Genomic DNA, 27,003 nt, shown 5'->3' on the forward strand with positions numbered 1-27,003 from the left:
GCACTTTGGACACACTCGCTATTCATAAATCCAGGTTGTTGCATTAATCAAGATCCAACTTCATAGACTCGGCTCCATTTAAAATAATGTAGGGATACTCTACTAAATATTCCATATCAGACTTAACATTGGCCAAAGACAACTTTACGTACCGTAGTTACAGTATGAGCAAACTTTATAAATTATGGGCTAATAAATTTGTCCCTTTTTCCTCTACCCCGGGGAATGTGATATAACAGAGACATCTGACAACCAGCAGCTTGTTTAATGACTGTCTTAGTGCGGTTGCTATTTCAGTGATTGTAGAAAAGTAACATGATTACTCAGACACGTTCTAGATGATTTGTAGAGGATTGTTTCCCTTCTTTTTAAAGGATAATTCAGGTTAATTGGGATGGAAACACTGGAGTACAAAGCCCCGGACTTGGATACAGCTGTTTTAACAATAAGTACATGGCCACAGTCCAAACAGCAGTTACAGTATGAACCCTGTTCTTCTCCTGTTCTTCTCCTGTTCATCAGAATGGCAGAATTAACCGGCATAACTTATATGTCCACTCTACTGACCATAATATTCACAAAGAAGTAAAGTTCATCATTTTCACGTGACCTTTTGTTCATTGTTAAGGGGATACTTTGGGATTTTGGCCCTTTATCTACTTCCCCGGAGTCAAATGAATTTGTGGATGCCATAATCAACATCCATGGCGCCTGGGGAACAGTGGGTTAACTGTTTTGCTCAGAACAACAGATTTTTACCTTGTCGGCTCAGAGCAACCTTTTGCTTACTGGCCCAAAGTTCTAACCACTAGGCTGCCTGCCGCCCCTGACTGGAAGTCTATGGGTATCTACTAGCATGCTAGCAGATATTCATAGACTCCTAGTCAGTGAGCTAACACTAGTTTGCAATTGGGCTTGTTAGCAACTTCATTCAAACTGCACGCAGAGACATAAATATGGTATCCACAAGTTCATCTCACTCTGGGGAAGTCCCAAAGTACCCCTTTAAGACAAGGCTTCATCAGAACGTTATCATACCATGTGACTGTAGAGTGCAATGTCACAGCAAGGTGAGCGATAGGACAGTGTACTCACATAGTGACATCCAAGTGTATGCCAACTAGAAATTAATGAAGCAGGATTTGTATTTCACTTTGATTGAACATTTGATATGTCATGGACAGCAGGATAGCCTAGTCTGCAAGGGCTTTGAACTTAATATCCACACACAAGGTGTCCTTACACAATGAATGTATGAGATAACAAATGAATGAATACATACCTAAACTGAGAACGATCAAATAAGATATAAGGCTATTCCTTTTCATTCTGTGTGAGTGAAAGCATCACACTGCTTGTTTCACCGTTATCTTCCACAAGAGGGTGCTTACTTACTGAGCTTAACGTAGCTACATCAATCACCTTCTGGTGTGAAAAGCTTTTCTAGTACAAGATGTCGATGACAATAAGCAAACCTTTCAAACCTGTCATCTTTCATTTCAAAATGTACAGTAATAGGGCCTGCCTGACTAGAAGGCCTCCTCCACACATGAATGCATGCACACGCACGCACGCACACACACACACACACACACACACACACACACACACACACACACACACACACACACACACACACACACACACACACACACACACACACACGTGATGTACCTATATGTATATACAGTACACTTTACAATAGTGATCAAAGGTACAGTATATGAAGTGTATTTGAAAGTTGAGCAATATGCTCTGCAGTCTGATCAACTCATGAACTCATTATCTGATCAGTCTGATCAACTCATTAACTCCATTAACTGATCAGTCTGATCCACTCATTAATAGCTACAGATTAATAGCTACAGATACTCCACAGCTGCTTTTGGTGCATGTTTGTGTTTTATACCCCTCATAACAGACGAGAGAACCAACATTGAATTCTTGCTGCTCCTTCAGTGAAGATTGTTTGATAACATGAAACACTCCATTGAAGTCGGTCAATGATGCTCCAGCATGCTCTGGATCTAATCAACAGTACTTTGCCACCTGTCAACAAGTTCAGTCAACAAGAAACACTGTCCTCATTTATGGAACGTTTAGTGTGAGCTTAAATAAATAGGCCTTATAAACATATTAGTCCCCCATGGCCTTGATGAGCTCTTAAGGACATGTCAGACATCCTGGCTATAAACAAACTTGATGTTGAACAGGACGACTCCGTTTGGAAGTTGGGTTTCTAAAGATTGAAAATGTGTCTGCTGTCTTCTCTGGTTCTTATCGCTTCTTCATTTAGATCTCTGTCTAGCCAGCTGCCAGATGATGTAGCCTGGCCGGCTGCATGCCATGTTAGAGATTGTCGGTCACAATCAGTCAGTATCAGAGGGGAGTGTGGCAGCTCGAACACACTTCACACAGGGTCAATTTGATTTATAAGAAATGGAGGGATGGACCCACACAAAACGGGCCTTGTTGCCTGCGAGGGCCTCACAGCTCTGTCTCACAGTGTTGGCCATTGTGTAGCCTGCCATGGAGCAGGGTCCTGGCTGCATCTGGGAACGGGCTTCCAGACCCTTACATCTGCTAACAAAGACTCATAGAAAACGTCTCATACCACAAGATGGTTCTTCCTGGACTGTTTTATTCTTCATCTTGTAAATAAAGAAAAGAGGCGGAGTAGAAAGATGTTTAGTGTCTGTCCATTCCTTCCATGTCTTAGCTTTGACCCTGGGTGTCGGGTCACTCTGGCCAGTAATGAGAACCCATATGTGTGACAAATGTTTCCTCCTCCGGGTTCTAAAAGAGCCTTGTCCCACTCAATGTTCACTGAGACTAGTTAACGGACACTTCTCTCATTTGGCTGTATGCTTCCTTGCGACGTAGTCTTAGCCCAACATGGTAAGGCTTTGTTTTTAATGCTATTATTATCGGTCTCTGTTATCAGTGACATTTTTGACAGTACTTTATGTGCGGGGTTACATTTTTTGGCAGATTTGGGAGTTGCTTCAATGGAGCACTATTGCTTCAGTGGAACAATTGTGGTAGTCAGACAGAATGGGTACAGGAGATTCATTGGCTCTGTTCAAGCCTTTGTGTCGGATGTAGTTGTATTTTATTTCTCATCCTTTTGAGTTTGGTGAATTTTTATTCTGCTTTGACATCGTCTGTCTGTCTGTGTCCAGATATAGCTCTCATATCCCGCTTCTTCTGCAGCACAATGTGTGCCGTGGGGGGGGGGGGGGGGGGGCTGCCAAAACACTTTGATCTTCACTGTTGGTTTTAAATGTCCCTCTGTCCCTCAGCCACCCTGCTCTCCTAGCTCAATCAAATTCCCTCTTCTTCTGTGTCTTCAGGAAGGCTCTGTTTCCCTTAAAATAAAATAAACAGAACCTGTTAAATGAAGTCTGGATTGTTTAGTTTCATGTTCATTTAGCCTGTGTAAGAAACAAGGCACAGTGATCTGTCCATGTTCGCCCCTTTTTATCATGGAGTTACGCTATGTTGTTTTACAAGACTTTTCTCATAATTACTGAAACTTACAGTATAGTTAGTACTGTACATGCCCTGGAGCCACAGAGAAAATCATGTAAAAACAAATTACATTAAGTCTACTGTTTTGTGAGTGTTTCAGATTAAGAGCCACTTACCTTACTGAACTTGGATGCAACATTTTGTTGCAATATATTATTTAACACCTACACAAATGTGGGTGACTGACAACAAGCACCACAGTAACTTCATTTGAAATGATTTGATTGGACAGAATGGAAGATATTATGTGCATAGCAGAGCCTGAGGTAGCAGGTTGCATAAATGCAGATGCAGTGTTTTTGAAATCACCTCAGTATGTAGACATTCTAAACAAAGGGTCATACAATGACAATAAACTCGATTGACTGATGACTCAAAGCTAGCACAAGTACCACATTTGCAGTGGAATTTCATCTCTTCCTCCCACTCTCGTTCTCTGGAACATTTCCCAATTACCTTTTGCTAAGCCCTGCCTCCCTTGGTTACTGTTGCAACCTCGGACAATATTTTCCCGAGAAGCCCAATTCCCCATTCAACCACTGGCGAAATCCTCTCAAAATGATCTCAAACTGTTTCTAATATATAATGAAATTAAACCATACCTCAGTGGGTTAAACACAGACTACGCCTTACACAGACTACACCTCACTAACTCTTGGTTATGTTGTGGTGGACTGTCTTTACAATTGCTTCAAAGGAACCTGGTAATGTTTGTAGTGTAGCTAGTGGAACCCCTCGACAACATCCGCTGAAATGGCAGAGCGCGAAATACAGAAATCTTTTTTTGAGATATTTAACTTTCATACATTCACAAGTGCAATACACCAAATTAAAGCTTAACGTCTTGTTAATCTAGCCATCATGTCCGATTTCAAAAAGGCTTTACAGCGAAAGCACACCATACGATTATGTTAGGTCAGCGCCTAGTCACAAAAACATACAGCCAAAGAGAGGAGTCACAAAAAGCAGAAATAGAGATAAAATGAATCACTAACCTTTGATGATCTTCATCAGATGGCACTCATAGGACTTTATGTTACACAATACATGTATGTTTTGTTCGATAAAGTTCATATTTATATCCAAAAATCTCAGTTTACATTGGCACGTTATGTTCAGTAATGTTGTGCCTCGAATACATCCAGTGAATTTGCAAAGAGCCACATCAATTTACAGAAATACTCATCATAAACTTTGATAAAAGTTACAAGTGTTATGCATAGAACTAAAGACATACTTCTCCTTAATGCAACCGCTGTGTCAGATTTCAAAAAAGCTTTACGGAAAAAGCACACCATGCAATAATCTGAGTACAGCGCTCAATAATCTGAGTACAGCGCTCACAAAAACAAGCCATACAGATACCCGATATGTTGTGGAGTCAGTAAAAGTCAGAAATAGCGTTATAAATATTCACTTACCTTTGATGATCTTCATCAGAATGCACTCCCAGGAATCCCAGTTCCACAATAAATGTTTGTTTTGTTTGATAAAGTTTAAAGTTTAAAACTGTTACAGGGCACTCGGTGCACCACCAAGACTTCCTGGAGTGACAGTGAGAGGGCTTTGAACACCGGGCCACACCACTGATAGAGAGAGCTCGGCCCTAAGTAGGATGGATACAATAGGCAGAGAGATACATTGACATGCAGAGCTGAGTGTAGAGAAAATCTGTCAGCGGTGAGGATTTAACACTAGGCCAGGCTCTTCCTTTAGTACCCCTGTCTCTAACCAGCTTCAGGTGCTGCACTATAATAATCCCCCTATTGCAGGTAGCACAATGTGGGGTTAATGCTCTCATTCATTCCCAGTCATACCAATGAAGCCACAGAAGGGCATGCTAACAGCAAGAGCCCAGACTCTCCTCTGTAGTGGTGGGAGAGGGCCTGTCCTGTTGCTTTGTTGGTATTCAATGGGAACTGAGGAAACTGGAGGGGAGTATACTCTATAAAGAGCCTCCTCCCAGGGGTTGCAGTGGGAGCACCACCCCAAAGGATTGTGGGATTTGGCAGGAGATATCCAGAGGATTTTGTCCTTTTAAATTCTTTGAAAGCTTGGATGCCGTTCCACTTTATTCAACAGTTTTTTGCCAGGGGACATGTGAAATCGCTACAGCTCAGGGAAGTGAGATAAATCACATATGATACAAATCTCAAGATAAGAATCTGTCATTTACATTTCTCTGGGAGGATTAATTAGTTAACGATTCATGTCTCCGGGCAAAAAGTACCAGTTCACTGCTATTCCATGGTTCAGAGGGTGGTATGCTGCCTAAGATGCATTAGGTCAGGGTTAGTAGTGGCCATTATACTTGCATGAAGTCTGATTTATGTTAAGCTAATGGACATTGTGCTCCTTGGTGATACAGTATGTTCATGATTTGTCTGACATAGTGAAAATCACATACAGTATGCCCTTATTGGGAGCTTGAGGAAGGATAATGCATTTTATGAGCTCATGATAAATGACTGAGGACAGTTTCCTACAGCACAGCATGGCTCGTCAATGAAGACGAGGTGCTTTGTATTGTACTCACTGCAAACTGCTCACTGCAAGCCCAGTGCTTTATATCAGAAAGAGAGACAGAAAGGAATCCCTTTTATCTTGTACATCAAATGAGTGTAGATATCAGCAGGATCTCTCTGCTTTATCATTCCATTATTATCCTTCCCTCCTCTCCTCCTTTCCCCCTCTCCTCCCCCTCTGTCCCCACACTCCGCAGTGGATCTGGGGTAGGGTCGTGACTAGCAGCCAGTCACCATGTTAGAAGTGGTACAGGCAGAGTTCAGCAGGCCCTCTGTCAGATACAGCAGACAGCTTTGACTGGGCAACACACTGTTGTTAATGACAATGAATCGTCCGTCAGGCCATCCCTGTAGATTAAAGAGGACTTTTGCCTTATAAAGTACACTGCAGTAAATTCTGCAGTTGCAATGTGACCAGGAGCTTTATGGGTGTGTATGAGCCTTCTGGGAACTGCTGATAAGGTCCAAGAAGCTGTTATTGTTATTTATCCAGATAGTGGATCATTGTGAATAACATCCTCCAACCAAGGGAAGGAACTGTGAAAGCCCTGAAGAAAGCACTGTGAGCCGAAAAGAATAGCTTCTAAATAATAACAGCAGTCGGAACGGATGTTGTTTGCTTATGTGAGAATGCTATTCATTGACTATATCTCAGCGTTCAACACCATAGTACCCTCAAAGCTCATCAGTAAGCTAAGGAACCTGGGACTAAACACCTCCCTCTGCAACTGGATCCTGGACTTCCTGACGGGCCTCCCCCAGATGGTGAGGGAAGGTAACAACACATCTGCCACGCTGATCCTCAACACTGGAGCTCCACAGGGGTGCGTGCTCAGTCCACTCCTGTACTCCCTGTTAACCCATGACTACATGGCCAGGCACGACTCCAACACCATCATTTAGTTTGCAGACAACACAACAGTGGTAGGCCTGATCACAGACAACGACGAGACAGCCTATAGGGAGGAGATCAGATACCTGGCCGTGTGGTGCCAGAATAATAACCTATCCCACAACGTAGCCAAGACTAAGGAGATGATTGTGGACTACAGGAAAAGGAGGACCGAGCACGCCCCCATTCTCATCAACGGGGCTGTAGTGGAGCAGGTTGAGAGCTTCAAGTTCCTCGGTGTCCACATCAACAGCAAACTAGAATGGTCCAAACACACCAAGACAGTCGTGAAGAGGGCACGACAAAGCCTATTCCTCATCAGGAAACTAAAAAGATTTGTCATGGGTCCTGAGATCCTCAAAAGGTTCTACAGCTGCAACATCGAGAGCATCCTGACTGGTTGCATCATTACCTGGTACGGCAATTTCTGACCGCAAGGCACTACAGAGGGTAGTTCGAACGGCCCAGTACATTCACTGGGGCTAAGCTGCCTGCCATCCAGGACCTCTACACCAAGCGGTGTCAGAGGAAGGCCCTAAAAATTGTCAAAGACCCCAGCCACCCCAGTCATAGACTGTTCTCTATACTACCGCATGGCAAGCGGTACCGGAGTGCCAAGTCTAGGACCAAAAGGCTTCTCAACAGTTTTTACCCCCAAGCCATAAGACTTCTGAACAGGTCATCAAAAGGCTACCCAGACTATGTGCATTGTGTGCCCCCCCACCCCCACCCCCCCAAACCCTCTTTTTACGCTGCTGCTACTCTCTGTTTATCATACATGCATAGTCACTTTAACTATATATTTATGTACATACTACCTCAATTGGGCTGACCAACCAGTGCTCCCGCACATTGGCTAACCGGGCTTTCTGCATTGTGTCCCGCCACCCACCACCCGTCAACCCTTCTTTTACGCTACTGCTACTCTCTGTTCATCATATATGCATAGTCACTTTAACCATATCTACATGTACATACTACCTCAATCAGTCAGACTAACCGGTGTCTGTATGTAGCCTCGCTACTGTATATAGCCTGTCTTTTTACTGTTGTTTTATTTCTTTACTTACCTATTGTTCACCTAACACCTTTTTTGCACTATTGGTTAGAGCCTGTAAGTAAGCATTTCACTGTAAGGTCTACACCTGTTTTTTCACCGCACGTGACAAATAAACTTTGATTTGGTTTGATTTCAAGGGAACATGTACAGTGGTGGACAAATATATTGGAACCCTTGAACTTCTGAAATAAGTTAAAATGGAATAATTTTTTTATTGGATTGTCAACATTGCAGAACCAATTTTTCTGGGGAAACAAGTTTACAATGTTATTTAAGAAAATTTCAACAAATGGCATGGACAAAATACATGGCACCCAGGGCTAATACTTGGTTAAACAGCCTTTGGTGAACATGTCTGCAAAAAACCACTTATTGTAATCATCAATGGGGTTGCTGCACATGGCAATACGGCCCATTTTTCAGCTGCAAACTGCACCAATTTTTCAATGTTTGAGTGAAGCCTTTCACCAACTGCTGTTTTCTGATCTCACCATAGGTTTTCGATAGGATTCAGATCTGGACTCATTGCTGGCCACTGCAGAAGTCCAGTATTTATTATTGAACCATTCCTGGGTGCTTTCTCATTTGTGTTTGGGTTGTTGTTCTGCTGGAAGACCCACAACCTCCAACAGAGATCAGTGGAGGAAAAAGTACCCAATTGTCATACTGGAGTAAAAGTGAAGATACCTTAATAAAAAAAAGTACAAGTGAAAGTCACCCAGTAAAATACTACTTGAGTAAAAGTCTAAAAGTATTTGGTTTTAAATATACTTAAGTATCAAAAGTAAAAGTATGAATAGTTTAAAACTCCTTATATTAAACAAACCATACGACACAATTTTCTTGTTTTTGTTATTTACGGATAGCAAGGGTCACACGTCAACACTCAGACATCCTTTACAAACAAAGCATGTGTGTTTACTGAGTCCACCAGATCAGAGGCAGTAGAGATGACCAGGGATGGTCTCTGTTTACTGAGTCCACCAGATCAGAGGCAGTAGAGATGACCAGGGATGGTCTCTGTTTACTGAGTCCACCAGATCAGAGGCAGTAGAGATGACCAGGGATGGTCTCTGTTTACTGAGTCCTCCAGATCAGAGGCAGTAGAGATGACCAGGGATGGTCTCTGTTTACTGAGTCCACCAGATCAGAGGCAGTAGGGATGACCAGGGATGTTCTCTGTTTACTGAGTCCTCCAGATCAGAGGCAGTAGAGATGACCAGGGATGTTCTCTGTTTACTGAGTCCACCAGATCAGAGGCAGTAGAGATGACCAGGGATGGTCTCTGTTTACTGAGTCCTCCAGATCAGAGGCAGTAGAGATGACCAGGGATGTTCTCTGTTTACTGAGTCCACCAGATCAGAGGCAGTAGAGATGACCAGGGATGGTCTCTGTTTACTGAGTCCACCAGATCAGAGGCAGTAGGGATGACCAGGGATGTTCTCTGTTTACTGAGTCCACCAGATCAGAGGCAGTAGAGATGACCAGGGATGTTCTCTGTTTACTGAGTCCACCAGATCAGAGGCAGTAGGGATGACCAGGGATGTTCTCTGTTTACTGAGTCCACCAGATCAGAGGCAGTAGAGATGACCAGGGATGTTCTCTGTTTAGTGAGTCCACCAGATCAGAGGCAGTAGAGATGACCAGGGATGTTCTCTGTTTACTGAGTCCACCAGATCAGAGGCAGTAGAGATGACCAGGGATGTTCTCTGTTTACTGAGTCCACCAGATCAGAGGCAGTAGAGATGACCAGGGATGTTCTCTTGATAAGTGTGTGAATTGGACTGTTTTCTGTCCTGCTCAGCATTTAAAATGTCATGAGTAATTTGTCAGGGAAAATGTATGGAGTAAAACGTACATCATTTTATTTAGGAATGTAGTGAGGTAAAAGTTGTCAAAAATATAAATAGTAAAGTAAAGTACAGATACTCTAAAGAACGACGTAGTACTTTAAAATATTTTTACTTAAGTACTTTACACCACTGACAGAGACACAGTTTTAGGACACTGGGTTGAACATTGCATGCCAGAACACCTTGATAATCTACTGATTTCATGATGTCTTGCACACGTTCAAGGCCCCCAGTACCAGAGGCAGCTAAGCAAATCCACAGCATGTTCAACCCTGCCCATGTTTAATTGTAGGGAGGGTGTTGTTTTCTTTGTTTGCTTCCTTTGCTCATCGATAAACATAAGGCGGATCTGTGTTGTCAAAGAGCTCTAATTTTGTTCCATTAGGCTTGTTTAGGTGGGGGTTTGCAAAGTGCAATGGGGCTTTCTTTTGTCTCTTTCAGCAGTGGGGTCTTCTCAGTTTACCAACAACCACATGAAGGGTTCCAAGAAAAGAGCACCCTTCCTACAATCAAACAAGCTTTCCCATTCCTTGCCACAGTTCAATATTTCCTGAATGAATCATTATGTTAATTATGACATTGTTCCTAATTAAAACAGATCCTACACAGCTGTGTCTGCGCCTGTGATCAGCCTGCTTTAGAAATGTGGGAGTACTTTGTACTGTAACTGGGAAGAAATGAGCAGACACTGCTAATTGGGAACATTAGAGGCTGATGCAACCCCTTGATATGCAGATACGTATGATGGAACATTATGTGTATTAATCAAGTGCGCATATCAATTACAGTAAAAAAACTGAACAAAATCAACATTTCTCAATGAATAGTTCATATTTGTACTCACCATTTATAGGAGCAAGACTGGGAAACAGTCCCAGCTTATATGAATTATCTGGTGGTGAAACGAGTGGTATGTTTGTGACAGAAGCCAGCGGCCACCAGCCCTGCACCGGGGGATGAGAGTAAGAGTGTCCCTCTTCCCCAAGGCTGGAGATGTTACAAGTCACCCGAGGGATGCAGGTACTACGTCAACACTGGCAGCAAAGGTAAGCCAGGCACACAGCTCCACCACAACCCTACTGACGTGCTCACTCATGTGAGAGGACGATCAATATTATGAGGAGGGTGGAAGAAATCTGGCAGATCCTCCACTCCTATTGGCTGTGATTCACCTTCTGCCAGCACCATAGATTTCTACAATAACCCTCTGACTATGTATGTATAATGTATATATCTGCATTATTACTGTAGCTATATAATCTGCCCGATTTATGCTGGAACCAATACATATTTCATCCTTTCACGAGCAAAAACAGTGTGATGCGTCCACACGCATAAAGCTTACTTCATTTTTTTACTGCGTCAGGTTAGCGTTCACAGATGTTAAATCAGAAACCATCAGTTCCATTTGTCAGTTTTTGTTTGGTAACCATAGTTTCCAATTCTGCTGTGAAATGCTGCCGTCTCAGAGAGCTCATTACCATTCCCCATCATCAACATCTCTCCAGCGCATTCATCTGAAGGAGGGCTTAACATCTCATCCACTTTCATCTGATTAGCCCAAATGTGTGGTGATGGCAGCCACTGCTGCAGGTACCTCAGCAGCTCAACCCATGTGTTCCACAAAGCCGTCCTGTGTAATGACATTTAAACAACCCCTGTTTACTAGACAGAAGAAATACCTGCTTGTTTAATACCAGGGCTAATAGGCAGCCAGCCTTTTATACAGATGCTCATCAGACCCTTTTCATTTGGTGGTCTGCACTACACAGACAGAGCTCTGTGTGTGCGTGCGTGCATGCGTGCGTGCATGCGTGCGTGCGTGCGTGCCCCTCAATGGGATAGGAGCCAGAGAAAAAGACTGTTTCCCACAGGACAAAGCCAGGCTTCACCCACGGCAGCTCCAACACTCTGGCAGAACACTGCACCTTGGCACACCACACACTGTAGTAGAGATAAAGACCCAGGGGCTATTTTATAAAACCATATGCTGTAACACTCATTATTATATTAATTCAACTGCATAATGATTAGAATGTGTTTTGAATTACACTGATTAGAGATGCTATTTTTAAAGGGAACTCAGTTGTATTTTCAAGCACATCTAACACTTTTATTACTCAAGAGCATGTAATGTACCAACGTTATCAGATCATTGTTTTTCAGTGTCTCTGCCTGATTGATAGTCAGAAAGCTTCTCTAGCACTGTCCAGATAACAAAGGACTTCTTGCTCCACTAACTGTTTCTTTGATGCCCCAGGAACATTCTCAGAGAATGTCAAGAATATCAATAGTTTTTTCTGCAAGTGAATCATTCATTTCAAGTATTCTCGTCTTGTTTCTCATTTCTCAACTGAACGAGAACACTGATTATCAGAACACTGTAGTCGCCCGCTATAGTCCTGTGTGACCATGTCCTCTACAATACTTTCTGAACGGTTGTGCTCTCCACCTGTGTTCTTTAGCGTTTCATTCAGCGTTCAGGGAAACTGTGGAACTGTGTGTCCATTGTGCCTTACTCCTCATTTGGATTTAACCATTTATGTGTCCTTCCAGAAACAACATGGGAACGGCCCTCTGCTACTTATGGAACCCCAGTGAGACCACCGGCACAAAGAAACTCCTTACCAGAAGGTAACATCAAGCCTCTTCTGATTTAAATCTACCATATCTATTGAGTTAAATAAGTGTCAAAAGTGTTGCTTGCATCGATATAGCAATTCCTCTTCTTCGATGTGTAGTAGCTGTACAACTGAAGCCTTAGCAATCTAACTTGACCTACTGTAGCTAGCTGGAACACTTGTTGGCTTATTTAGGGGCATTTCAGGTTCTGCCTCTCATTACTGTATGTCTGAGGAACACCATCCCAGGCCAGTAGATGGTAGTCCACTGCTGGGATGTTCTCTCCACACATTGGGAGAACAACCAAGGAGAGAACAGCCAGCTGTAGGGATTTGTCAGTCCAGACAAGGCTAATCCTCCCAGGGGAGGCAGGCAGTAATGAAGCCCAGGTTGAGGGATCTCTCTGCCTGGCTAGTCCAGCCGGAATCCTCCCTGGGCTCCGGATGCCCCGGCCCGGCACTGGAGACAAGCCCCAGGAAGTTAGGGATTGGGCGGATCGGGGGTAAGGTTAGAGAGGGTGAAGTAGTTTTGAACAGGAAGTGGGCTCAGATTACACTGCCTGTATCTGAGTCCATAACTCAGTCTGCTTGGATAATGCAAAGCATTCATGGAGACAGCCATGGGCTCTAGAATAAGTATGACGGCACCGCCATGGGCTCCCCATCTGTGGCAGAGCATTCTGTTGATGATACCGCAGATACCCACCTAGTGAGACTTCATACCATTCCATTTCAGTACACCTCGTAAAATAGCTTGATCCCTTCATATATATTTCTGTATATGTCTCTCTAACAGTATCCAACCCCCTCTGATCCATATTCTCCTGGTCTCTGCTCCATTATGTCTGAGATAGAGCTGGGTCATTATGTCATGTCTTTACATGGCTGTGGTGCTCAGCTTCCCTCATGGGTCATTATGTCATGTCTTTACATGGCTGTGGTGCTCAGCTTCCCTCAGGGGTCATTATGTCGTGTCTTTACATGGCTGTGGTGCTCAGCTTCCCTCAGGTGTCATTATGTCGTGTCTTTACATGGCTGTGGTGCTCAGCTTCCCTCAGGTGTCATTATGTCGTGTCTTTACATGGCTGTGGTGCTCAGCTTCCCTCAGGTGTCATTATGTCGTGTCTTTACATGGCTGTGGTGCTCAGCTTCCCTCAGGTGTCATTATGTCGTGTCTTTACATGGCTGTGGTGCTCAGCTTCCCTCAGGGGTCATTATGTCATGTCTTTACATGGCTGTGGTGCTCAGCTTCCCTCAGGTGTCATTATGTCATGTCTTTACATGGCTGTGGTGCTCAGCTTCCCTCAGGTGTCATTATGTCGTGTCTTTACATGGCTGTGGTGCTCAGCTTCCCTCAGGTGTCATTATGTCGTGTCTTTACATGGCTGTGGTGCTCAGCTTCCCTCAGGTGTCATTATGTCGTGTCTTTACATGGCTGTGGTGCTCAGCTTCCCTCAGGTGTCATTATGTCGTGTCTTTACATGGCTGTGGTGCTCAGCTTCCCTCAGGGGTCATTATGTCGTGTCTTTACATGGCTGTGGTGCTCAGCTTCCCTCATGAGTCATGCTGATGTACAGTTAAAGTCGGAAGTTTACATACACTTATGTTGGAGTCAATTGAACGTGTTTTTCAACCACTCCACACATTTCTTGATAACAAACTGTAGTTTTGGCAAGTCGGTTAGGACATCTACTTTGTGCATTGACACAAGTCATTTTTCCAAACAATTGCTTACAGACAGATTATTTCACTTATAATTCACTGTATCACAATTCCAGTGCGTCAGAAGTTGACATACACTAAGTTGACTGTGCCTTTAAAGAGGCTTGGCAAATTCCAGAAAATTATGTTATGGCTTAGAATCTTCTGATAGGCTAATTTACACCATTTGAGTCAATTGGAGGTGTATCTGTGGCCTACCTTCAAATTCAGTGCCTCTTTGCTTGACATCATGGGAAAATCAAAAGACATCACTCAAGACCTCAGAAAAAAAATTGTAGACCTCCACAAGTCTGGTTCATCCTTGGGAGCAATTTCCAAACGCCTGAAGGTACCACGTTCATCTGTACAAACAATAGTACGCAAATATAAACATCATGGGATCACGCAGCCATCATTCATCTCAGGAAGAGATGTGTTCTGTCTCCTAGAGTTGAACGTACTTTGGTGCGAATAGTGCAAATCAATCCCAGAACAACAGAAAAGGACCTTGTGAAGATGCTGGAGGAAACAGGTACAAAAGTATTTATATCCACAGTAAAACAAGCCCTATATCGACATAAACTGAAAGGCCGCTCAGTGAGGAAGAAGCCACTACTCCAAAACCACTATAAAAAAGCCAGATTGCTGTTTGCAACTGCACATGGGGACAAAGATCGTACTTTTTGGAGAAATGTCCTCTGGTCTGATGAAACAAAAATAGAACAGGACAACAAAGTCAAGGTATTTTAGTGACCATCACAAAACCCTGACCTCAATCCCATAGAACATTTGTGGGCAGGACTGAAAAAGCGTGTGTGAGCAAGGAGGCCTACAAACCTGACTCAATTACACCAGCTCTGTCAGGAGGAATGGGCCAAAATTCACCCAACTTATTGTGTGAAGCTTGTGGAAGGCTACCTGAAATGTTTGACACAAGTTAAACAATTTAAAGGCAATGCTACCAAATACTAAATGATTGTATGTAAACTTCTGACCCACTGGGAATGTGATGAAACAAATAAAAGCTGAAATAAATCATTTTCTTGTCACGTTCTGACCTTAGTTCTGTTATTATATCTTTGTTTTAGTATGGTCAGGGCGTGAGTTGGGTGGGCAGTGTATGTTTGTTTTTCTATGTTGGTTTTTGAGTTCGGCCTAGTATGGTTCTCAATCAGAGGCAGCTGTCAATTGTTGTCCCTGATTGAGAATCATACTTAGGTAGCCTGGGTTTCACTTTTGGGTTGTGGGTGTTTGTTTTCCGTGTGAGTGTTTGGTCCACACAGTACTGTTTTCGGTTTTGTATATTCACGGCATCATTTGATGTTTTGTTCGAGTGTTCTATTGTCTTTATTAAAAAACCTTATGGACACTTACCACGCTGCACATTGGTCCTCCGATCCTTCTCACTACTCCTCCTCAGAAGAGGAGGAAGAGAACCCTTACAAAACCTTATGGACACTTACCACGCTGCACATTGGTCCTCCGATCCTTCTCGCTACTCCTACTCAGAAGAGGAGGAAGAGAACCCTTACATCTCTCTACTATTATTCTGACATTTCACATTCTTAAAATAAATTGGTGATCCTAACTGACCTAAGACAGGGAATTTCTACTGGGATTAAATGTCAGGAATTGTGAAAAACTGAGTTTAAATGTATTTGGCTAAGGTGTATGTAAACTTCCGACTTCAACTGTAATAATACTCTAGCTCATTTTGAGATGGGCTGCCTTGATATGCAGCGACAAGCCATGAATCACGGCTGATGAGGAACCATTAGAACCCTGTAGGATGTGAGTAGGGACATTACCGTAGACGTATGCAGGGTTGTGACACACACACATACACACATACAGACACACAGGAAATTCTCCCTTTAGGCCGTTGGCATTATTTTAAGGCCATTGTTTTCTTATGGGCCAGAGGGAGAAGAAGATGAAAACACCTATGAGATATGCTGTGTACTGAGCCGTAGCCCAGTGAGATGGACTGAAGCTGGGACAAAGGAGGGATATAAGGGAGTGCAAACTGCTTTCTGTCTGGATGATGAATGGGGATGTATTATTCCCTACTGTTAGGATGCAAACGACTCCATAACATTAAGATGTCACTTGAAGACATAAGCACAACCTGACCTTTTCACTATAATGGATTGATACCCAGTCCTTCACATGAAGGAGTTGTATGTTCCCCCATCTGTTTATCGTTCTGAACTGATTCAGTAATGAGCGGGTTTAATCTGTCAATCATCTCAATTACATTTCTGATCTTTTCCCCTGTAGCCAATGGAACACCTGATACCACAGGAAGTGCTATGCATCCCATGGACCCCCCTGGCGTGCCCCTACGGAGTGCCACTATGGACAAACAGGTGAGACTTTCAACTCAGCACTGCAGTCTGCAATACCCTTTTTAAAAGGGACTTCACCTGATACACCTATATTTTGTCCAACCCGTTAAGTCTATTACTGTTGGAACATTGCAATCAGCTCAACGTATTGATCGGAGTGAAATAGTTGTCTGATATTGAATTCACATCAACATTAAGCAGCTCAAACTCAATAATGGTTCCTGTAACACATATAACATGTTGGAGGCAAACTAATGAACATTTTTACTATTTTAATGCAATAATTCCCTGTTTATTCTTGATATGGTATGCTTCAAATCCGTCGCACGCATCAAACATTCTTCAGGACAAAAATGGTCCTCTATGTTCCTCCCCAGTCCTGCTTTGAGCAGCTATGAACCTGGGCCAAGAAGTGTTACACGCCAACCCACGTGACTAATTACTCAGCGTTAGTGAGTACCCGTCATCAGCTAACGGGAGAATACATGGACAGATTTGGGCCATATGGGCAGCTGAGATTTGGACCATGCCGCAGGTTTTGTTGTCAGCTTTTGTAAGGACACCAGCAAGAGAATCTTTATAGCTCAAACTGGGAGAACTGGGCATCCTGGGTTTCTGGGAAAGTCCGCTGGCTGGATTGCCGCGCTCCGAGCAGCCCGGACACATCGGTAGGTGCTGGTCAACGGCGCCATGTTTCGGAGGAGGAAGGTGAGAGTGCGTCGATGCGAAGCATGAGGCTTTCACTGGGTTACTACAGCTGACTGTGTTGTTGTGTTGGCCTCTGCAGGGGGGTGTTGTAATAAGCAGGGGTGGAGAGAAGGGCACAGTGGGGTGGTGTCCTTGGGGCGATCACGTATACGGACGGTGGCAGCTCTGCTTTTCACTGCAAACATGCTGCAGCCTCTGGTGGAACACCATCATTAGAGAGAGAGGGAGATAGTAGAACGAGAGAGAGAGGGAGATATTAGAAAGAGAGAGAGAGGGAGGGAGATAGTAGAAAGAGAGAGAGAGGGAGATAGTAGAAAGAGAGAGAGAGGGAGATAGTAGAAAGAGAGAGATGGGGAGATAGTAGAACGAGAGAGAGGGGGAGATAGTAGAAAGAGAGAGAGAGGGAGATAGTAGAAAGAGAGAGAGAGTAGAACGAGCGAGGGAGAGAAGGATAGTGAGAGAGAGAGAGTGAGAAAGAGAGGATAAGTGTGGCTGCAGCCCTGCCCACACATACAACACCACCACACGCGCGTGGGTAAACACACACACACACCCTTCGGCTCCCTCCGCACTCACATAAGATGCACTCACACATGTGTACATCAATTCTTCCGCTCATCCACCCTCTGGATCCCCACCCCTGAAAAACATTAAAATATGCATCAGCCCTCCACAAACACACCTGACAAACACACCTACACAAACACCCACACACTATTATCAGACATCCTGTACCCACACACTATTATCAGACATCCTCTACCCACACACTATTATCAGACATCCTGTACCCACACACTATTATCAGACATCCTGTACCCACACACTATTATCAGACATCCTGTACCCACACACTATTATCAGACATCCTCTACCCACACACTATTATCAGACATCCTCTACCCACACACTATTATCAGACATCCTCTACCCACACACTATTATCAGACATCCTCTACCCACACACTATTATCAGACATCCTGTACCCACACACTATTGTCATATACCCACACCGCTCTGAATTGTCATTACGCTAACACACACCCACAATGTCAGACAGCACACACACACACACACACACACACACACACACACACACACACACACACACACACACACACACACACACACACACACACACACACACACACACACACACACACACACACACACACACACACACACACACACAGAGAGACCAAAGCTCTAAAGCTCATAGACACACATGTGGGGCCAGAGAGGCTGTTCATTGGTTTTGTTTTTCTCCCTCCTCCTCCTCCTTCTCCTCCTCTTTTCCTCCGACTTGCTTCTTAATCATAATTAGCCTTCTAGTTATCATTACTAAGCCATTTCCCTCAGACCATGCCCCCTCTCCTCTCTCCTTATCCTCTCCTCCCTAATTCAAAACTCCCTCTCTCTCTCTCTCTCTCTCTCTCTCTCTCTCTCTCTCTCTCTCTCTCTCTCTCTCTCTCTCTCTCTCTCACACACACACACACTCCCTCTTTCTCTCTGTCTCTTTCTTTCAATCTCTCTGAAGAGGGAAGAGGGAGGCATGGTGATTGAATGTGTAAATAAATACCCACCTCTCCTTCAGTCTTCCATCTCTCAACTAAATTCAAGGGGGCTTTATTGGCATGGGAAACATATGTTTACATTGCTAAAGCACTCTCTCTCACTCTCTTCCGCTGGCTCCATCCATGTGTTGTCTCACTAGTTTTCAGTATGGACAGTAGGGAGACACAGGGCTCCTCACTGCATCTTCCCCCTGCCGTCAACCTCCAGACTCGGGTGACAGCCTCTTCACGCTCCTAGGACTACGACCAACCGCCTCCAACCCCTCCCTCCACTCCACACATCCCCCTCCATTCTCCCCAGCCCCTTACTCACCCCCCCCCCCCCCCCCCCCCCGGCCCCCCGCCACCCCCACCCCACCCCTGTGACGCGTCTCCACTCGACTCACCACGTCAGGCAGGCAGCAGGCTGTGAGAGGCAGCCTCAGTTGCAGGAGCAGGGTTTCCCCGTGAGGAGCAGCGAGAGGAGCAGAGAGAGGAGCAGAGAGAGGAGCAGGAGGAGTAGAGGTGTTGTGTGATGATGGAGGCGGCCAGCTTTGACAACGAGGAGAGCTTTGACGTTGACGATGCCTCCTGTCTCTCCCAACAGAACCCGGGGAACAATTCGCCAGCTAAGAGGCAAAACAAGGAGATCAAGGAGACCAAGATAACAGTGAGTACCCTGGAGCTCCAAACCCAGAACCTCTCCATCTCACTACCCATCTCTCTCTGTGTCGTCCTCACTCTCTCTTTCTCTCTGTGTTGTTCTCACTCTCTATCTCTCTCTGTTTCTCTCTCTCTCTCTGTCTATCTCTGTTGTTCCCTTTCTCTCTCAGAGCAGCAGCAGCATTAGACTGTGTTTAGGATACAGATCCTGTGCACCATTACACCAGGGAGAAACAGCAGATGTGACAGAATGTTTATTTTTAGCTAGGATTATTCCCTTTTGAGATAATTGAACAGAAGAAAGAAGATAACAATGTTTTACCCGACAATAGGCTAGATGTTTGTGTATTTCATTCCACCATCTGCCAACGTTAAAATGTACTGCATCTACCCACTTTGCTACAGTGTGTCCGTGTAGCAGTGTAGTCTCTGTGTTTGGCTGCAGATCTCTGTGGAGTAATGGGGTAACCCACAGTGCAGGAACACTGCCACCACACCAAACAGCCTATTGGATAGAACATTAGTCTAAAACAGTGCTAATCTTTTTCTCGTTGACTGTACTGTGTCTACTCCCTTCTATCAGTCTTGTGGGTTTGGGATTGAGGCTTGCACAAGCGGCATTTACACACAGGAGATGCGTCCTCAAGCAATGAAGAGGTTCAGATTTCTCTCAGTTCACAGAAGCTGCCGCAGACTTTGAGTAAGAATAGGTATCCCATGCAGCAAAGTCATTTTTTTTATCATACTCTTTCAATGTATGATGGGCTTTGATTTTCTTGAAAAGCACAAGATCTTTGTAGCTGACAGTTGACATCTCTGGGTATATTAGAGTATATTTCTTTCTGACAGATCCAGAATCTGACGAGCCCTCTGAGTCTTCTTCTCTAGAAAAATATAGAAATATATTATGTGAGTGTAATGCTGCATCCCTCCCATCCCCCAATGGACCCCACATAGCTGCAGGACAATGCAGTTCACCCAGGACTGCATTCACCAAAACACAACATCAACACTTCCACATTACAGCCATGATTATATTTCCGTTCTACTCTCCACCAACAACAGCTAATGAAAACATTTACATCACACACGCAGCTTGAATTCCTACTCCCACATATCCATAACTAGCATTCATTAAACTCATTATACTCAGAAATATAGAAACTCATTTCTAGCAAATTAGGGATTTGTGTGGACCACATGTAACCAGATTTATGTATAACATCCCTCAGAGTGTTTAAGTTGTTCTGACACTGGACCTCCTGGTTATGTAACCTATAATGAGGAATGTAGGAGGAGATGGTGAGTGCTGGGCTAAGGGCTGACAGACAGTTCTGTGTGTGCCCAGTGTTGGTTCTGCTCGGTGGGCTCGCTGGCCTGCTCCAGCCACGGGAGCTGTCAGTCTGCCTATTGTGAAGCCCCACCGACCTGCACAGAGAGATGCAGCAAGGCCAGTTTCCATGGTTACAAAAGCAATAGCACACTGATTAATGGTGCTGAAATGGAAAAGACTGCCATAGGAAACACTGGAGCCATTCAGAAAATGAATTGAATTGATATTGTGGAAAAATATAAAACTTTTTTTACAGGTGAGCTTTGTTTGATAGGGCTTGATTGATGGCATTGTTGACAAAGGATTGGGGTGCTGTTGTGCACCCCAATCCTCAGTGTACTATCAAATCCTACATGAGCCATGATGGTCTGTACACATCCTCAACATTTAACCATGATGTCATGTCTTCTGTAGAAATATGAACGGATCAAGCAATGAATATCTCAGAAAAGGAGACCACTAGATTAGGCTACATTCATTCGATTATAATGCAGTTTTATACTTTGCAGTGTAAAGAGAAATCGCATGAATGGGGTAATTGGTCTGTGATAATTGATATTCATGGCTTTGTTCAGGGACTCATTCATTTCGTAGAAGAAGTGGTGTCGTGTAATGATGGAATAATGGGAGGTTGTAGTTGTTGATGCTAAGTATGGCGTTCATCATGATGTCAGTCCAGGAGGGGGTTTTACTGTTGTCCCATGATGCATGTTGCGTCACGTGACCTGTCTTCCAGCTGTCATGGACAGACTCAGATCCCATATAGATGGATCATGGCCCCTCCATTAGAGACAGTGGAGGCTGGTGAAGGGAGGATGTCTCATACTAATGGCTGGAATGTAGTGAATGGAACGGTGTGTTTAATGTGTTTTAATCCATTTTAATGAGCCTATCCTCCCATTTAAAGTGACACCAGCCTCCGCTGATTTGAGACCAATAGACCCGTAACCTTGTTGTTACCTTGTCTCCTCCGTATTGTAAGGCTGGTCCTGAGTGTGATGGAAGGAAGATGCAGTAACAGCTTGTTGGGGTGTCATCTTGTGTCGTTTGGAAGACTCAGATGGTTTATTTTTGATTATTATTAATAGAAAATGTTTTACCAAAGCGGTCACACAATAATCACTCATTAAATGAATGAGTGAACACAGAGTTGGAGGATGCCACAGCATTCTGAGAATAGTGGAGGACGTCTTGGAAGTCTTGGAATCTTTTGTTATTATGGGGGATTGTGCCTTTACAGCAAAAGTAATTTGTCGCATAGCAACAGTGGCTGAGTACCCTACAGTCTGTGTGTGTGTGTGTGTGTGTGTGTGTGTGTGTGTGTGTGTGTGTGTGTGTGTGTGTGTGTGTGTGTGTGTGTGTGTGTGTGTGTGTGTGTGTGTGTGTGTGTGTGTGTGTGTGTGTGTTGTGTGTGTGTGTGCCGGGGGAAAAGTTATTTTCTGATAGTGTTAGCTAAGGTGGCAAGAGATTTATGTGTTGATACCCTGTCTATGTCTTTAAGCATGGGTTATTTTCTGTGTTTTATGTCTTTAAGCATGGGTTATTTTCTGTGTTTTATGTCTTTAAGCATGAGTTATTTTCTGTGTTTTATGTCTTTAAGCATGAGTTATTTTCTGTGTTTTATGTCTTTAAGCATGAGTTATTTTCTGTGTTTTATGTCTTTAAGCATGGGTTATTTTCTGTGTTTTATGTCTTTAAGCATGAGTTATTTTCTGTGTTTTATGTCTTTAAGCATGAGTTATTTTCTGTGTTTTATGTCTTTAAGCATGGGTTATATTCTGTGTTTTATGTCTTTAAGCACTGGTTATGTTCTCTGTTCTATGTCTTTAAACATGTCACACCCTGACCATAGTTTGCTTTGTATGTTTCTATGTTTTGTTTGGTCAGGGTGTGATCTGAGTGGGCATTCTATGTTACATGTCTAGTTTGTCTATTTCTATGTTTGGCCTGATATGGTTCTCAAACAGAGGCAGGTGTTAGTCATTGTCTCTGATTGGAAACCATATTTAGGTAGCCTGTTTTGTGTTGGGTTTTGTGGGTGATTGTTCCTGTCTCTGTGTTTGCACCAGATAGGGCTGTTTTGGTTTTGTCACACTTCTTGTTTTGTTAGTCTATTCATGTATAGTTTCTTTATTAGAGAACCATGAATAATAACCACGCTGCGTTTTGGTCCGCCTCTCCTTCGACTCAAGAAAACGGTTACAAAACATGAGTTATTTTCTGTGATTTATGTCTTTAAGCATGGGTTATATTCCATGCTGTTAGTGATATTTATGTCTATTCAGCAGAGCTAAACCACTCCAATGTGGGAGGCCCAGCTCACAATTTTTAAACGTCCAGGCAATAAATGAACCTTTCTACATTTGCCTCAGCATTTAGGATGGAAATGACTGTATAATGAATGCAGGTAGAGGACAGACTGTCCCTCTGGTTGATTAGGCAAACTGGCACTTGTCAATACTGTCTGCTGCTGGGGGTAAGTGTAATTAGTCTGTTCTAAACTACAGGAATGACCATCATCATGTGAATCATTCATAAGCTATGACCCTGCCTGCCTCTCAATCTCCATAACACTGTCAGGCTGAACCATAACACCCTCGATTTGCTGACTGTCCATAAACATCAACTACTATAAACCACACAGCGCCAACAGTGCCATACAATTCTCCCTGGTTTTCATAGAGGTAATGAATATGAATCTCTGAGTCCTAACAGTGTAGCACCCCACTAAGAGCCCATAAAAGAGTAGTGAGCTATAGAGACAGCCATGCTGCAGATAAATGGTCTCATTTTCTGGAGGATGAGAGCAGGAGATAAACAACAGCAGTGATAGATGGCGTGTCAGTGTGCTGGAAAATCTGGTGTCCGTGACAATCAGTCGTTAGCGTTAGAGTCTATGACACTTCTATGTGTGTTCCTACTACTGTATCTCATGTGGTGTGTGGAAGCATGCATATTATGCAGACTTATAGGTGTGTGTGTGTGTGTGTGTGTGTGTGTGTGTGTGTGTGTGTGTGTGTGTGTGTGTGTGTGTGTGTGTGTGTGTGTGTGTGTGTGTGTGTGTGCGTGTGTGTGTGTCTGATTGATGCACCTCCTTTCTCTTGCCTGACCGTATGTGGGTGTTAGTGTGTACATATTAGATGTCCAGGGGCCATTTATAGAACTGATTTCAAGCAGGAGTTGGAGATCTCTGCAGATAGCTTGTTGCCTTCAGGAAAGAACGGGGCTCATGTTAGTATTTATTACAGAATAGCTTTTCGGGCTTGCTTCCATTGTTTGACTGTTTTTTCTCAGGAACTTCTCTAAATCTCTCCCTAATTCTAAATAGTTTCAACTCCCAATAGGCTCAATGATTTGCAACACAAAGCTTCAAACAATGTCATATTTACATAAGCAAATATGGTAATCAGCTAGTAGAAATGTGCACAGTGTGTTTTTTCCTTGTCGTGTGCTTTAGCCAAGCAGTGAACACATAATACATATTTGTGCATCTGAGATTCAGCATGTCTGGATGGCCATGTAGTCTGCTGGGATGTCATTGGCAGTATGGCATAGATAGAGGACATGTTGTTGTGCCAGCAGGGAGAGGTTACAGATGGTGAACATTACATAATTGCAGTCCTCTAAGGGTAATTGAAGACGCTGTGGACCAGAGTGTGTATTCAGTCTGAGTGCTGGGTGTGTTAAGCTGTGACTCCGCTCTACAGTGGTTTGGGTTGTTGTTGGTTGTTTCCTCTGTATCACTGACTGTAGGTATTTCTCTTCATTATGATGTTGTTTTAGTTTATCGCAAATAAGTGTAAGGATCGTAAGGCCAGGACTGGACAGTTTGTGCTCTCTCTTTCTCCGTCCTCTCTTTTCTCTCCCTCTTTCTCTGTCCCTCTCCCCTTTATCTGTCCTCCTCCATGTCTCCCCCCCTCTCCACCTCTGAGGATTCTCTGGGTCACCATCTTGATGACCAACACCCCCGGAGAGTATTTACTCATTCCTGACCTTTACTCCCATCCTCATGACAAACAAAAACTGAGCCTCCATGTCCCGTCTCCAAATGAGAAGCTTCTATGCACATCTCCCACAAATGACACCTTTGATGTCTGCTCTAACCATAGCGTTTCTCCCACATTCATTCCTGAGAGTTGAATGCAATTAGTCTCTTATCCTCCTCCTCCTTTCCTTCTTCCTCTCCCTTTGATGTCTCACAGAAACCTCTCTCACTTGTCTCTCACTCTCTTGAATTCGTCTCACTATTTCTTTGCATTCAGATCAACTGCGTCACCTTCCCGCTGCCCAGTGTGATGCCAGATCAGCCAGAGCAGCAGCTACTGAAGCCCAATGAGTGGAGTTACTGTGACTACTTCTGGGTAAGATAGCGCCTGACATCTCTAAACCACTCTCCAGCTCATAGAATAAGATCCCTACTTCCTATGTTTATAGGAATCTCATCCCTGTTACATATGACTTTGAATCCAAAAGGGTAGATTTTGTCTGTCATATTAACGCCAAATCATGTGTCTACAAACATGATTGTAACAGAAGCCTCTTTTCACTGAACTGTGATTTGGATGGTTGTTCTTGTTCCACTGAGTCATGTTCTCAGTGGCTGTCTGTATTTCTGTGGCATAATGTGCTCAGCCAAAGCTCAAGCCCATTGTGTGAATTGAATCTGTCACCTCTGGTTCACGTGGGGCTACCACATCACTCCCTGTCGTATCCACATCCTGTTACACATAGTGGGATGTGCTGCTCCTTGTTCAACCCTTAAACACACACACACACTCATAACTCACACGCAAATGACGAACACACCCACGTGCGCATGCACTCCTTGACACATACATTTGTAGTTCTCTGACTCATACACTCATCCACACACACACACTCAATGTAAAATTTTCATTTTCTCCATGAAATGAAGTCTGTGGCTGTATTGGTCTGCGTGTGTGATTGATGCTCCATCCTCTCCCTCAGACTGACAAGAAGGACCCCCAAGGGACCCCCTCTGTGGGCGGCTTTGAGGTGCTGCTGCAGAAACAGCTCAAGGGCAAACAGATGCAGAAAGAGATGGCTGAGTTCGTCCGGGAGAGGTAACACAACATAGTCAGCTTGGAAGGGGTCAGTGGTACTGTGTATTTTGTGTGTTGGGAAATGTTAGTGATTCTCTTTATCGTATCTTTTTTGGACTGTTTGTCGTGTCTTATCAGGGTGAAACAGGGTTCTCTTGTCATTGTCATTATGTTATTGTAGAGCGTGGGTTCTTTTGTCCTTGACAACCTGGGTCCACTCTATAGTATCTATTCATATATTTACAATGGATTTATTTAGCAGACGCTCTTCTTCAGAGCGACTTGCAGGAGCAATTAGGGTTAAGCGCCTTGCTCAAGGGCACATGGACAGATTTTTCACCTAGTCGACTTGGGGACTGGCCCGACACTCTTGACCGCCAGGCTAGCTGCCGCCCCAGGTGTATCATCCCCATGCACATTTGAATTCAGATACATGTGTTGTACCGTACTAGGTTTATAACGTTAAGTTGTAGATGTTCATAAAGTGGACGTCCTAAACATATGCTTTCATAGGCTTCAGCATAGCAAGAGGCCCCATTTTGCACCCACAACAAATGTTACCATTGACTCAATAGACTTGAGAATTAAGTGGACTTTCACTTTTTCCCCTGACTGTATTCACACAATTAATTTAAAGGCCCCATTCCCCAACATTCTAATTCAGGGCTGACCTTTCTTCATTGGTTCAGTGAGACAGCTGACCTGATGTCAGATTCTGGCCATATCCATTTCTTTGGAATGGCCTTCGTGACCTCCCGTAGAGGACAGGTTTACTCAGATGTGTATGGTTAATGGGTATTTGTGGGATAATTTAATGTCACAGAAATATGGCTGGTCTTTCTGAGTCGCCCTCAGGGTGGCCATGAGTAAATAGCCTCACATCATTCCCATCTCTGGCCTTTCCACAGGAAAGTGCATTAACTCATATCCAGGCTGTTGTTACAGGATATTGTTTGATATCTTCTCAGCACAGAATAATAGGCTTTGAACATCATAGTGGCCACAGTGCTGTATGTCTTTGGGTGTCGGGGATATACTGGAGGACAGTGTCTCCATGCCCCAATGCTCCTCTGAAACTCTGTCAGCTTTAAAAAAAATTATCCTCTATTGGTCTTCCCTGGAGTCCCATACTTTAGAGCCCCATGGCTGTC

The 27,003-nt window shown here is 43.8% G+C and overlaps 1 protein-coding gene across 3 annotated transcripts in view; it reads left to right on the top strand.

Moving 5' to 3' along the window:
• The first annotated feature begins 2,816 nt into the window (after nucleotides 1–2,816).
• Nucleotides 2,817–27,003, top strand: part of LOC109897398 (growth arrest-specific protein 7-like) — a 34,633-nt gene continuing 10,446 nt past the window's right edge. The window contains exons 1-7 of one of the 3 annotated variants that reach the window (XM_031834694.1): nucleotides 2,817–2,898; nucleotides 10,787–10,907; nucleotides 12,418–12,495; nucleotides 16,464–16,552; nucleotides 19,401–19,463; nucleotides 25,052–25,150; nucleotides 25,758–25,873. In XM_031834694.1, the coding sequence (XP_031690554.1) occupies nucleotides 2,896–2,898; nucleotides 10,787–10,907; nucleotides 12,418–12,495; nucleotides 16,464–16,552; nucleotides 19,401–19,463; nucleotides 25,052–25,150; nucleotides 25,758–25,873 (569 nt within the window). In that variant the 5' untranslated portion in view covers nucleotides 2,817–2,895. Of the gene's footprint in view, nucleotides 2,899–10,786; nucleotides 10,908–12,417; nucleotides 12,496–16,463; nucleotides 16,553–16,659; nucleotides 17,240–19,206; nucleotides 19,464–25,051; nucleotides 25,151–25,757; nucleotides 25,874–27,003 lie in introns of those variants that run through there. The other 2 variants (XM_031834696.1, XM_031834695.1) reach the window with 2 other exon arrangements.

This window comes from Oncorhynchus kisutch, linkage group LG10 (assembly GCF_002021735.2).
Source record: "Oncorhynchus kisutch isolate 150728-3 linkage group LG10, Okis_V2, whole genome shotgun sequence".
Taxonomy (NCBI): domain Eukaryota; kingdom Metazoa; phylum Chordata; class Actinopteri; order Salmoniformes; family Salmonidae; genus Oncorhynchus; species Oncorhynchus kisutch.